This window comes from Ovis canadensis, chromosome 20, assembly GCF_042477335.2.
Source record: "Ovis canadensis isolate MfBH-ARS-UI-01 breed Bighorn chromosome 20, ARS-UI_OviCan_v2, whole genome shotgun sequence".
NCBI classification, from domain to species: Eukaryota; Metazoa; Chordata; class Mammalia; order Artiodactyla; family Bovidae; genus Ovis; species Ovis canadensis.
This window is the reverse complement of record NC_091264.1, coordinates 38,954,665-38,969,144: the sequence shown is the minus strand read 5'-3', so window position 1 is coordinate 38,969,144 and position 14,480 is coordinate 38,954,665. Positions and strand designations below refer to the sequence as shown.

The window sequence follows — 14,480 nt, the reverse complement described above, 5'->3', positions numbered from 1 at the left end:
AATTTAAGACTCACAGGAAGTTGCAAAAATAGTAGAATTCCCATGTATCCTTGATTCAGCTTTCCTTGGTGATATCTTACATGACCACAGACTATAAAATTCAACAAGTTGATATTAGTACAGTATGAACTGAACTACAGACCTCAATCAACCTGTTTCTTTAAACATTGATCTACAATCTTCCTTCTATTAAAAGCCAATTTAATATGTCTTTCTAATGTTCCTTTTCTTTATAGTTTATTATAAGATATTGAATGTAGTTCCCTGTCCTATATAGTAAACCCTTGTTGTTTATTTTATATATGGTAGTGTGCATCTGTTAATCCCATATTGCTAATTTATCCCATACCTCCATCCCCTTTGGTACCCATAACTTTATTTTTTTATGTCTGTCTGTTTCTCTTTCATAAATAAGTTTATTTGTATTATTTTCTGTTACACATACAAGTGATACCATATAATATTGTCTTTCCCTGTCTGACTTATTTTACTTAGTATAACAATTTCTGGGTCCATCCATGTTGCTGCAAATGGCACTATTTCATTCTTTTTTTAAATAGCTGATTAATATTCCATTGTGTATATATACCATGTCTTCTTTATCTTTTCATCTGTTGTTTGGCACTTGGGTTGTTCTGTGTCTTCACTATTATAAATAGTACTGCTATGAACATTGGGGTGCATGTATCTTTCCAAGTTAGAGCTTTTGTCTTTTCCGGATCTATGGTGGGGGGTGGGATTGCTGGATCATAGGGAAACTCTATTTTTAGTTTTTAAGGGAAATTCTACATCATTTTCCACAGTGGCTGCTCTGTGGATACACTTTGTTTGGAATATTTATTGTGTCTCCTGCTACACACTCACTTTGGCACTTCCATGTCACTTTCCAAAACAGCTTCTCTACTGGCTTTCTAAATATTTGATAAATGCAATTAGAGGGTCAGAAGTACCCTTGCATCTCTTCTTTACCTTTACACTTCCTACTGATCTTTAAAGATTCTATCACACCTCCCACAGGACATTCAGTCTCCCCTCCAGCACACACTGATTTTCTACCATTTGAATCAATATACCATGTGATTCTATGATTTATAATTTTAATAAAAATATACTTCTTATTAGTTGATACTAAGCTGCTTCAGGTATGTATGTCCTGTTCCTCCAAGTAGTGTTCTACAGGAGAGGAAAATACTGTTTTTTTTTTACTTATTTATTTGGTGTATTATTTAGCATCCAGCACACAACATAAATTAAAGAAGAGTTCTTAATAAGTGTGTGCTACACTGGACTGATGTATCTTTTCTGGAAATCAGAACTTATAGAGCCTGTTGACTCAATGGCATCTTGTCTAATAAATTAGAATATTGAATTTAAATTCAAAAATTACTATAATTATTTTGGTGCTCATTAATCAAACCTCATGAATATACTGTAACAACTTAGTTCAAATATTAGAACATAGAGATGGTGACCTTATTCATTTATTAGCAGGAGTTCAGGATCACATTGTAGTATCCAAAAGAAGATGGTTCCTTTTGGTCCAATGAGCTAGTGGGTCCTAATCTTAAACTGGCTATTGTCTCCATGCTTGGAAAAGACATATGAATTAGGAAGGGAGGAGGGACATAGATTCCCACAATGAAAATGAGCTGGAACATTGAGGACAGCAGATTAAAATACTTTTCATTATGCAATTAACTAAAAGTGTATTTCAGGTAAAGTACTTTCTCTGAGTCTCAGTTTCTTTTTCTATAATAGGAAAAAAATAATACTTGGCTAATGGAGTAGTTATAAGGATTAAGTGAATCAATGTGTATAAAGCACTTAGGCTGGTTTCTGGCGCCACGTCAGCCTCACTTCATGGTAGTTCTTACAGTAACCAGGATCCTTTCAATGGAAAGTAAAAGTAAAAGCAACCCTTCTTAATCCATTTGGGAAATTGCATTGGGCCCTCCCTCCACCTCTCCTCTTTCTCTATTTTAGCCTCACTTGTTCCTACTGAAGAGATTTCCACATTCTGTAAGGTGCAACTGAAGCCTGAAGCCGTTGGCTTTTCCCAGCTTTACCATTAGAGAGGAAATTTCTCTTTCTCCTTAGTTGCAATTCAAAAGTCCAGGAGACTACAGTTGTTAGCACTGTAATGTATAACTTGCTAAGAGTGTAGAACTCGAGTGTTCTCACCAAACAATAGCAAAAAAAGGGTGAATGTGTGAGGTGACTGACATGTTAATTAGCTCAGCGGGGGAATCTTTTCAGAATGTGTATGTATATCATATCAAATCAGCATATTATATGCTTGAAATATCTTGAGTGAGTGAGTGAAAGTTGCTCAGTCGTATCTGACTCTTTGTAACACCATGGACTATACAGTCCATGGAATTCTCCAGGACACAGTATTTGAGTGGGTAGCCATTCCCTTCTCCAGGGGATCTTCCCAACCCAGGGATCAAACCCAAGTCTCCCTCATTGCAGGAGAATTCTTTACCAGCTGAGCCACAAGGGAAGCCCTACAACTTTATTTTTCGATTATACCTCATAAAGCTGGAAAAGGGAAAGGATTTTAACTAATGAAGGCAGGTTGGATCCCTTGCCCACCCTTTGGCAAAAGGTGTGCAGGTCTCACTAAGACCACTTAGTGTGGTGAATGAGGAGATCAGGTCTCAGAAGAGATGTGATGTGTTTCCAGAAAAAAGGAGAAAATAGATCAGGTAGGCAAACAGTTGAGGGCTTTCCCAATGGAGACATGGGCTCAATCCCTGGATTGGGAAGATCAACTGGAGAAGGAGAATGGCAACCGAGTCCAGTATTCTTGCCTAGAAAAATCCCATGGACAGAGGACCCTGATGGGCTACAATCCAAAGGGCCTCAAAAGTTGGACATGACTAAGCATGGCATAGAATGGCAGACAAACAGTTGACACCAAGGACCATTCATATTATTACCATCACCATCAATACCATTACAGGATTCAGTTTCTTTAAATACCTCACATAGTTCACTGGAGTCTGAGTGTCCTTGGCCAATTTCAATGGCAAATGACAAAAGAAAGTTTAAACAGGAGTTAAAAAAAAAAAAAAGCCTCAGTATTACTAAAGATCAGAATTCTGTGGCCACTCTAATTCCTCAGGGAAGAACATTTTGACATCCAACACTCTGAACCTATGGTCAAGTGCATCTGTTGTCGTTGAGATCTCCCTAAAGTTTAATTAAATTCATTTAAGTTATAGGTATTTCTGTATGAATGGTGGCAAAAAGTTTTAAATCAAATTTGTAAGTATATTTGTTTCATTCTTTGTAATTATGTCCTTTTGACCAAAAGTATTGCATTTTTCTCTAAACTAGGAAAAACTTAATGCAAAAACAAAGGAAGCTGCTGATATTTTGTTTATACTTTTCAAAAGTTATCTTTCAGGAGACTTTTGTAGTGATTATTCAGTTTCCTCTCTCTTCTCATATGGTTTCCATTTAGAGCCAATTATGTTGCAAACAACTCTTTTTATTTTTTGGTTTATTTGTTATTTTTGGTGTGTTTTGCTCAGAAAAGTGAGCAAATCTCTCCTCTCCCCTGTAGCTATAAGATTCTTATTAGTATTAATCAGACACATGAAATCGAGCTGGGATTCAAATCCTTAAGGCTTAAGCTAGGATTTCTTGAAATGGTTGATGGGTCTTCCTTCAAGTAGGAAGAGTGAATCTTTGAATTGAAAGAGTTTAAGGAATATTGATACTTGACTAGCAGAACTTTCTAGGCTATTAATACTGGAACCAAAAATTTCCCTGAATTTACTACTATTGCTGTGTAGACAGAGAAGGAGCTATGCTCCCTTGCCATTTGTATATTTTCTTAAGAGATACAGAATCTCAAGATTTCAGTAGTATACAGGAGAGAGAATTGTTCATAGATCTGTAAGGTTTTGGAAACCAGCATGACAAAAGTTAAGTTCATTTATATTTTTATTGTAAAGTTTGGAATAATAATTTCAGTAATCCCTTTTCTCTTTGCCTAGAAAATTGTGAGGAGCTCTGGGGTTTACATAGCTGGATAGTCCTATTTTCATTAAATATTAACTATCAAGTGGCACTAGTGGTGAAGAACCTGCCTGCCAATGCAGGAGACATAGGTGATGTCGGGTTCCATCGCTGGGTTGGGAAGGTCTCCTGGAGGAGGAAATGGCAACCCATTCTAGTATTCTTACCTGCAGAATTCCCATGGACAGAGGAGCCTGGTGGGCTACAGTCCATAGGGTCACAAAGAGTCGGACATGACTGAAGTGACTTAGTACACACACAACAATGTCAAAGTTGGGTAGCCGCAGAAGAGAGTACAAAATCATTTACAAAGCAGTGGTATCTGTTTGGTCAAAATGATGAACAGAAATGGGACTGGGTGTTCAGTGGAGAGCTTCCCATGGGATGACTTCTTGAAGGCAAAGGAGCTTCAGTACATTTTTAAGACGGAAGAGCAGAATACAGGAGATGATATTTTAATAGATAGGTGAGAAGCACATTATCTATTTCTTGGCAGAGTCAGCAGGTTCATCAGGTTGGAGCAGAGGACTTATATAAGGGAGTTGTGGGATAAGGCTCTAACTATTTCTTAGTTTATATTATGGTTCATACTTTGTGTTGCTCTGTGGGCTTCAACAAATGTATAATGGCATGTATCCATCCTTAAAGTATCACACAGAAGAATTTACAGCCCTATAAATCTCCTGTGCTCCCTAGGGAACGAGTTTTAATTTTCTTTTTTCACGAGGAACTTTCCTGAACACTGTCATGACCTATGTCTGAAAATCTCTATTCAACAATATAAACAAAAATAAAAAGATTATCCCAATAATACTGGCCATGAAGGAAAGGATTGATTTCAGTTATGCTCCTAATTGGCTTTGGTGTGACTTTTTATCCATCACCTGATTTTCTTTTTAAGAAGTAAATTTTTCTTCAATTATACTACCCGGTAAGTTAGAAAATTTAGATTTAAGTGAAAATGACTAATAAACTCACCTTCCATTGGCGAGGTGACATTTTTAGTGTGCATCTTTCCTATTTTCTGTTTTCTGTGCATGTATTACTTTATTAAAAATAAATGGGGCATCTTATTTTATATCCTTTTTTTTAGTCAATGAAAAAAATGAACACTGTAATTCAGTGTTCTACTTACAATGTGCTTTTTAATGACTATATAATAATGGACTGTGGGCTTCTCAGGTGGCTCAGTAAAGAATTCACTAGGAAACTGGAGTTCGATCCCTGCGTTGGAAAGATCCCCTGGAGAAGGAAATGGCAACCCATTCTAGTGTTCTTGCCTTGATAATTCTGTGGACAGAGGAGCCTGACCAGCTACAGTCCATGGGCTTGCAGAGAGCTGGACATGACTGAGCACACCCACACACATACAATAATCTACTGTTTGAGTTACAGATCTCACAAATTTGTGGGTTATCATAATATAGTCATTATGAAATGTAGGAGTTTTGCTCTTTATTATATGTGAAGAGCTAAGAATCAAACAGATAGGATGATGTCATTTAAAGGAAAGAATTTGAATTTGATCAGGAGACTTTAGGCTTAGCTCAACCTCTGACTTCATTTAGCTATCTAATCTTGAGTTTTGTTATTTATTCTTTCTGAATATTGGTTTCCTTGCCTTTAAAGCTAAGGGTTGCTTTATTATTTTGTAACTGTGAGTTTTCTAGGATGTCGCAGCAAATCAGCAAAGCATGTCTAAATTCTTTAATTAAAATTGTAAAACTGACAGAAGTCTTTTCTCTGTCTTTTTCAGTCTCTTCTTCTCTTTAACCTCAGGCACATCACATAGATTTAAATTAATTACAATCTTTGGTTAATAAAAAATTTACACCATTGGCCCACAAATGACCCCCTATAACTTATTTTTTTTTTTTGGAAAGAGATGGGAATACCAGACCACCTGACCTGCCTCCTGAGAAACCTATATGCAGGTCAGGAAGCAACAGTTAGAACTGGACATGGAACAACAGACTGGTTCCAAATAGGAAAAGGAGTATGTCAAGGCTGTATATTGTCACCCTGCTTATTTAAATTCTATGCTGAGTACATCATGATAAATGCTGGGCTGGAAGAAGCACAAGCTGGAATCAGGATTGCCGGGAGAAATATCAATCACCTCAGATATGCAGATGACACCACCCTTATGGCAGAAAGTGAAGAGGAACTCAAAAGCCTCTTGATGAAAGTGAAAGATGAGAGTGAAAAAGTTGGCTTAAAGCTCAACGTTCAAAAACGAAGATCATGGCATCTGATCCCATCACTTCATGGCAAATAGATGGGGAAACAGTGTCAGACTTTATTTTGGGGGGTTCCAAAATCACTTTAGATGGTGATTGCAACCATGAAATTAAAAAACGCTTACTCCATGGAAGGAAAGTTATGACCAAGCTAGATAGCATATTCAAAAGCAGAGACATTACTTTGCCAACAAAAGTCCATCTAATCAAGGCTATGGTTTTTCCAGTGGTCATGTATGGATGTGAGAGTTGGACTGTGAAGAAGGCTGAGTGCCAAAGAATTGATGCTTTTGCACTGTGGTGCTGGAGAAGACTCTTGAGAGTCCCTTGGACTGCAAGGAGATCCAACCAGTCCATCCTATAGAGATCAGTCCTGGGATTTCTTTGGGAGGAATGATGCTAAAGCTGAAACTCCAGTACTTTGGCCACCTCATGAGAAGAGTTGACTCATTGGAAAAGACCCTGATGCTGGGAGAGATTGGGGGCAGGAGGAGAAGGGGATGACAGAGGATGAGATGGCTGGATGGCATCACCAACTCGATGGACGTGAGTTTGAGTAAACACCGGGAGTTGGTGATAGACAAGGAGGCCTGGTGTGCTGCAATTCAGGGCTGGTCACAGAGAGTCGGACATGACTGAGTGACTGAACTGAACTGAACTGAATGTTATGTATGAATCATCTGTGAATTCTCCACTCACATAGTAGACTAGTGTCTGCTAGTCAGAATCTACTAGTCAAGGATGTTTGTTAAACAAAAAATGTCTTCTAGTCACAATCTAAGTTGTCATTTTTAAATTAAATGTCTGTTTCATTCACCAGTATGTCTCTAGCACCTACTATAGTGTGTGGCAGGTACTGTTGCTCAGACAATATATATTTCTTGATTGAAAGGCCTTCACATGGATGCATTGCCGGGATGAAACTTTACTGGTAGAGGAGACACTATTGTCAATGCTTGCTAAAGTGTGAACATTAGCAAAAGAGCCAGGCGATTAATATAAACTTATGCTGTTGAAGTTGGTAATGACTGTAACTGGAGGATAAAGCAGACATATTTACTAGGGAAAGACAGCAGCAAATGACTGAACAAAAACTTTATTAAATGGTAGTTAAGAAAAAACAAAAATTAACAAAACTCTCATTGCGTATTGTGATGAAAACACAATGCTTGGAACATAGCACCTGCAAGAAATGCATACCTTTGTCCCTGCAATAACTGGGCGATAGGAGAGGAAAACTCCAAATAGTGTCACTTTTCAAATGAAGGTATGAAACTCAGAAGCGTGACGTGACCTCTCAACGTCCCACAGCTACTAAGTGGAACCTCTAGGAGTCACACTGTATCTGCTTGGCCATGAAGGTATGGGCCTTAAATGTGTGATGACAAATTGTCTGAAAATGTGAGAAAAGATCCCTTCTGAAATACCTTTATTATTCGAACTGTTTCCCAATCAAGGAAGTAGACTTCCATTTTAGGAAACCACCTGGAGAGGGCATTGCTAAGCTCTCAAAATTTTACCCTTTCTTGTTCTTTGTCTGGTGCTTCATGGCCACAGAATACGTTGGCTATCCCTGTATTGCATACATGTGAGCCAGAAGATGAACTCCATTAGCATTAGTTTTGCAAAAGTCTTTTTTTTCTCCATCTTGACTTGATGTTTCTACTTTACTGTCCCTGGTCTAAATTGCCGGTTGCAGCGGATTTCCTCTTCTCCCTGGAATGAGTAGATGATATCGGAGTTGCACTGCCAGTGTACTTGATACGATCTTCATGTTGTTACAGAATTATAGTAGAGGACACAGTGGATTGGCGACCCCATGACAAGATTGTCCTCAGCTCCTCTTCATATGAGCCTCATGAAGCAGAGGTCCTCACTGTGAAAGAAGTCAGGGGTCACCATATTAGGATCCATGAACGGCTCAGACACCGACACATCGGTAAGGCTTTGGTTTGTTAGTTAAGGGAAGTGAATGAGCCAAGAAAAACGTGTTCAGCAACCTGCCTGGGGACCTCGGATCCAACCGGCGTTCACAGGGGATGGATAATACTTTACTGCTGCCCTAGGCTCATCCTAGAAGGCTTTATCTCCATCCCTTCATTAATTTTATTGCCTAATTTTTTTAAATACTTTGATGTGAGGGTATTTTTTTAACTTTTTATTTATAATGGCAAGCCTAGAAGCAAGCAGAAGGGTTAAGAAACTTGTTCAAGGTCACCGGGCATTTTCATGGCTAAGCCAGAATAAACCTCATGGGAGATGAGTTTCCAGTTCATTTCCTGGCACATTGAATCACACAACCACTTAGAATGTGGTAGTTATTGTATTATGACTCCTTACTTTTTCCATACTTAGGAATGTGTCCTTTCTGACATGAAGTTCATTTTATGTATTGACTACTGCTACTGCCCCAAATTATAAATGCTGCTGCTGCTGCTGCTAAGTCGCTTCAGTCGTGTCCGACTCTGTGCGACCCCATAGACGGCGGCAGCCCGTCAGGCTCCCCCGTCCCTGGGATTCTCCAGGCAAGAACACTGGAGTGGGTTGCCATTGCCTCCTCTGAAATTATAAATAAATAAAGTCAAATACCTCTTTCTTTAAAAAAAAATACTAATACACTATGTACACTTAAAATAGATTGCATATAAATAATAAATAACCATGTTTCCTGGTTCAGTCTAATAAATGCATTTATCCCAGGAAATATAGCTAATAAGTAATATAACAGGGAAATAAAGGGATAAGGGGTTATCTTTTTAGTCTCTGATATTCGAGAGGGAAATACATGTTTTCAGCAGGGTCATATCTAAAGCTTCCTGAGTCATAGTTTTAAGCATGATTTTATTTCTCAACAGTGGCAGGGAAAAAAACTCGTCATCAACCCCTGCTGTAATATGCAAACGTGCAATACACATACAGAGGGAGGGGGGCGATGTAACACCCACGGGAGACTGGGGACTCCTTCTGAGAGTGATGAGCTTCAGACCTGCCAGGAGAGGGCGCTGCCGCTGCTGCTGTGGTCCTGTCGCTGCCTCAGTGGATCTGGGATTTCTCCCTCTGAAGAAAGAGGTTCAAACGCGGAAAACTCACACTGACGAGTTAAAGGAAGGGGGTTGGGGACCCCACTAATTGGACCGGTCTGCCCTGACATTCCTGTCCCGGTACCCATCGTGACTGAGGAGAAATGAATTCTTGCTCAGATACTCTCTCTCTTACCCCAAGGAGAGACTAGTGAACGGGCTTTTCATTTCTCAGCTGACATTTGTGGAGAACGCCCGAGGAAAAGCAAATCTTAATGGTGGGAGCACTTCCGCGGGGAAACGAGTGTTTTCATTTGTCAGGTTCTCTGAGTCCCTAACTGGCGATCTCCGAAATAGGTGTTTTAAAATTTTTCCTTCCTGTTGCCCCAGGAAGTGCCCACTTCATGGAGGGTGGCCGACACATTCGTTTGGCTGCTGAGGTTGGTCTTTTGACCCGAAACATACAAATCCAGGGTGATACACCATGCAGAGGGAGACTACTTGTGGGGTCCTTCAGGAAGTCCAGCGTGGAAGAATTTTCAGGTAAATCACATTTGAAGTTACTAAGTTACTATGAATTGGATGCTATGGGACCCTCCGAAATGACAATAGTGGAAATTTTCATTTATAAAACAATATGTTTGGAATAGATGCTCGTTTATGCTCTGAGAAGCTATGAATTTTCAGTCCTAGTCTGTGTTTAATTATCAGTGTGATGTTAAAATATTCTAGCTATCAGCACATAGGCATATTTTTACCTCAGAAAGAAAAAAAAAAACACCAAAAACCATCTTCAGCAGATGTGAAATTTCCTCTGCTTTGAAACTGTAGATGATTTAATGACCACTTGAATTTTATCTCTTTCCTGAATTTCTATTACTCTTTCCCAGTAGCATGCTTTATCTGATGGCAGACCTCATCTCATGCTATAAATTAATAGTGTAAATTTAAATAAGAAGATTTCCATATTCTAGACTGCTTTAGGGATCAGTTCAATTTCTCTCATTTCCTTCAAGCTTTAGCTCTTCTGGAATGTTGTGAAATAATTTTATTGGTACCTTATTTCTGAAACTTGGATTCCTTACAAATGATTTCAGTGTTGCTTCCTAGTCAAATTAAGCTCCATCTGAGAAAGTCACTGTCTACATGAATATAATAAAGGCTCTGAGAAGGCCTAGAGTAGAGGATCTAAGCACTTGCCACATATATTGAGTATGGAACAATTTTTGTGGGCACATCTGTTTTCAGTTCACTCCAGTCGCTCAGTCGTGTCCAACTCTTTGCAACCCCACAGACTGCTGCATGCCAGACTTCCCTCTCCATCACCAACTACCAGAGCTTGCTCAAACTCATGTCCATCGAGTCAGTGATGTCCATCTCACCCTCTGTCATCCCCTTCTCCTGCCTTCAATCCTTCCCAGCATCAGGGTCTTTTCCAATGTGTCAGTTCTTCACATCAGGTGGCCAGTACGGCAAAGGATGGTGTTTGGACCTTAAGTCAAAAGTTCAGGATTTCTGGTCCATAGAACAAGCTCACTCTCCATAAACACTAGCTCCATCAGTTTCTTTCTTTCTTTCTTTTTTGGCCACATGGTAAGGTATAAAGTGAAAGTGTTAGTTGCTCTCAGTCATGTCCGACTCTTTGTGACCCAATGGACTGTAGCCCACCAGGCTCCTCTTTTATGCAGGATCTTAGGATTGAACCCTTTTTCCCCTTCTCGCCTCCACATTGGAAGCATGGAGTCTTCACCACTGGACTGCAAGGGAAGTCCCCTTCATCAGTCTTTAACAGAAGTGATCTAGATCTCCCTACTTGGCTAGAGGACATTTGACAGTATCTGGAGACATGTTGCTTGTCACAACTTCGGTGGAGCTTCTGCATCTAGTAGTGGATGCTCAACAGCCTACAGTGTGTGAGAAGGTCTCCCTCAAGAAAGGATAACCTGGACCAAAATGTCAGTTATGTTGAGGTGGAGTAACCCTGCTCTGGAAGGCTAGACAAAGGCTGAGTCCTGGTCATGGTGGTGGTCATGTAAAAACAAATCTACCCTGCAGTTTGTGAAGACAGAGAATTAGGAAGGGAGTGCAAGATGGGCCCCTTTATACAGTACCTGCAGAACCAAGCTAGAACCTGATCGCGAGAGCAGGACAAGAGGCTGGTTCTTATAGCTGAGCACCAAAGCTGGACCCTCACCACCTGCAATGCTGGCTCAGTTCTGAGCCTCTGGCTTGCTGGTTGGGGCTCCTGAAACATCCCTAGGAAAGGGATAGAGAATCTTAATCCAGTGCTTCTTATAGACTAGGAACTACGCTGGTTTTCATGCCTGTTTTATCTCATTGAATCCTAATATCTCTGTGAGAGAGACATTTTATCCTTGGTTTTATAGATGAGGAAACAGAGTCTATAATAAAATTACCTGCTAATTCATAAAACTCCATTATGAGCTATAGAACTTCTTGAGGTTTTCAGCCCTGTTTTCTTAGTATAATACTATGACTGCTGTGTATTAGGTCCTCAATAAATGTGAGTAAGTTAAATAAATGAACAGTAAGAAAAGTCATCCAGCTCGCAAGGTAACATTCAAATTCAAGCCTGATTCTGAAGCCATTGATAAGCTTTTAATTTTGTAATCACTTCCAGTTCAGTTCAGTTCAGTAGCTCACTCGTGTCTGACTCTTTGTGACCCCATGAATCACAGCATGCCAGGCCTCCCTGTCCATCACCAACTCCCGGAGTTCACTCAGACTCATGTCCATCGAGTCGGTGGTGCCATCCAGCCATCTCATCCTCTGTCGTCCCTTTCTCCTCCTGCCCCCTATCCCTCCCAGCATCAGTCTTTTTAAATGAGTAAACTCTTTGCATGAGGTGGCCAAAGTACTGGAATTTCAGCTTTAGCATGAGTCCTTCCAATGAACACCCAGGACTGATCTCCTTCAGAATGGACTGGTTGGATCTCCTTGCAGTCCAAGGGACTCTCAAGAGTCTTCTCCAGCACCACAGTGCAAAAGCATCAATTCTTCAGTGCTCAGCTTTCTTCACAGTCCAACTCTCACATCCATACATACTGGAAAAACCATAGCCTTGACTAGATGGACCTCTGTTGGCAAAGTAATGTCTCTGCTTTTGAATATGCTATCTAGCTTGGTCATAACTTTCCTTCCATGGAGTAAGCGTCTTTTAATTTCATGGCTGCAGTCACCATCTGCAGTGATTTTGGAGTTCCCCCAAAATAAAGTCTGACACTGTTTCCACTGTTTCTCCATATATTTCCCATGAAGTGATGGGACCAGATGCCATGATCTTCGTTTTCTGAATGTTGAGCTTTAAGCCAACTTTTTCACTCTCCTCTTTCACTTTCATCAAGAGGCTTCACTTTCTGCCGTAAGGGTGGTGTCATCTGCATATCTGAGGTGATTGATATTTCTCCTGGCAATCTTGATTCCAGCTTGTCCTTCTTCCAGCCCAGTGTTTCTCATGATGTACTCTGCATAGAAGTTAAATAAGCAGGGTGACAATATACAGCCTTGACGTACTCCTTGGTAAAAAAGTTGCAAAGGTGGTATGAAGAGTTCCTGTATACCTTTCATTCTGTTTTCCCTAACACGAAAATCTAATATAACTCTGGTACATTTGTGACAGCCAGTAAATTAACCTCACTGCATTAGTGTTAACTGAACTAAAGATATTATTCCAGATTCCACGTGTTTTTCCACTATGGTCCTTTTTCTGTTTCAAAATCCAGTACAGATCCCCACATTGTATTAAGAACCCTTGCCCTTTTCTGTAACATATTCCAGAGCCTGGATGATGTAAGACCTAAAGGTGTGGGTCAAGGATGCCAGGTACAGTGTTGAATGGTTACAGGGCAGAAAAGCAGGCCAGGGCTTTACAATCCCCACTTTTAAATCAGGTTCTTCTGTCATTCCCCTCCTTCTGACCAGTAATACCCAACAAGTTATGCTCAGAATTATGATAAACATAAAGAAAAAATAGGAAAACAGTTGTGAACAAAATCGTTGCTTAATTCTCCATCTGAATGCTCAGGTATTTTAAATATTTACTATTCATTAGTTTTCAATTGTTGATTAATATGCACACGGGTAAAAAGATCTTATATAATTTAAAACCATGAATTAAAACCGTGCAAGGATGACAGGAAAAAACACATTAAGTAAAACAATAATGATACATTGCCTTGAATGAGATTCCAGAACTGTTTTCCAGTCTGTAAACTAAGCTTCTACATGTGGACACACACTGACATTGGTATACTTTGTGCCAAAGCTCTCAGAGGCAGGTTCCATGACTGTTATAGCTATGTGCTGCTAGCAAGGGTTGCTTTAAATTACATTGAAAAGTGGTGTCACCAGACAAATAATTTGTAAATGTTTTCTCATTCTGTGAATATTTCCATACCATCAACTAGTGTGTCTCTAACCAGCATCCTCTGAGAAATCTAGATATAGTGGAATTCGGTTTGACCATTCAGAAAGACACACAAACTTCATTTGCCCTCCCAGTAGCTTGGTTTTTCAATAGATTGATTTGCAAGGCTTCAGGCTTCTCATCTGTGAAAAGGGGGTGGGGGAGATGGGGGATTAAGACTGGACTATCAAATACTGGACTTCAAATACTAAAACACCACAACTCCCTTCCTTTTTAACGAGGGAAATAACTTTATAGTTTACCTTGGGCAGTAACTTTAAAAAAGAAGAATAAAGAAAAGAAGTGAGGGTCAAAGTTGTGGTCTACCTAGCTAAGGACACGTGATGTCTCTTCTCTCAGCACAGGGCTGTACTCCGGTCATGGGAATCTCAGTGCAGACCTATGTGTTTTATTCTACCATGTCACACATACTGTCCACTGAGCCTCCATGGGGGTTAACAGTACAGCCTCTGCAGCCGTATGCCTGGGTCCAAGGCCTAGGGTGCTGCTTAACCCTTCTCGGCCTCAATTTCTTATCTGTAAAATGGAGATAACTGCATCTATTATAGGATTTTTACAAAAATTAAGAGTATATATATCACACACATATATATTTATGCCTGGTATATAATTAGTGCTATATTAGAGTTAGATGTTCTGTTTATTAATTCACCTCAATTCCCCCCATATTCATGTTCTTATCTGTTTTATCATGAGTCTATACACTGACAAATTAGTGTTCATTATATTTTTAAATCAGTCTAG

General features: G+C 39.7%; 1 protein-coding gene across 5 annotated transcripts in view; it reads left to right on the top strand.

Moving 5' to 3' along the window:
• The window catches only part of PKHD1 (PKHD1 ciliary IPT domain containing fibrocystin/polyductin), a 456,884-nt gene that overhangs the window by 308,902 nt on the left and 133,502 nt on the right, over window positions 1-14,480 (top strand). For all 5 annotated transcript variants that reach the window (XM_069562807.1, XM_069562808.1, XM_069562806.1 and 2 more), the window contains exons 56-57: window positions 8,054-8,208; window positions 9,680-9,832. In XM_069562807.1, coding sequence (XP_069418908.1) covers window positions 8,054-8,208; window positions 9,680-9,832 — 308 coding nt within the window. The remainder of the gene's footprint in view (window positions 1-8,053; window positions 8,209-9,679; window positions 9,833-14,480) is intronic.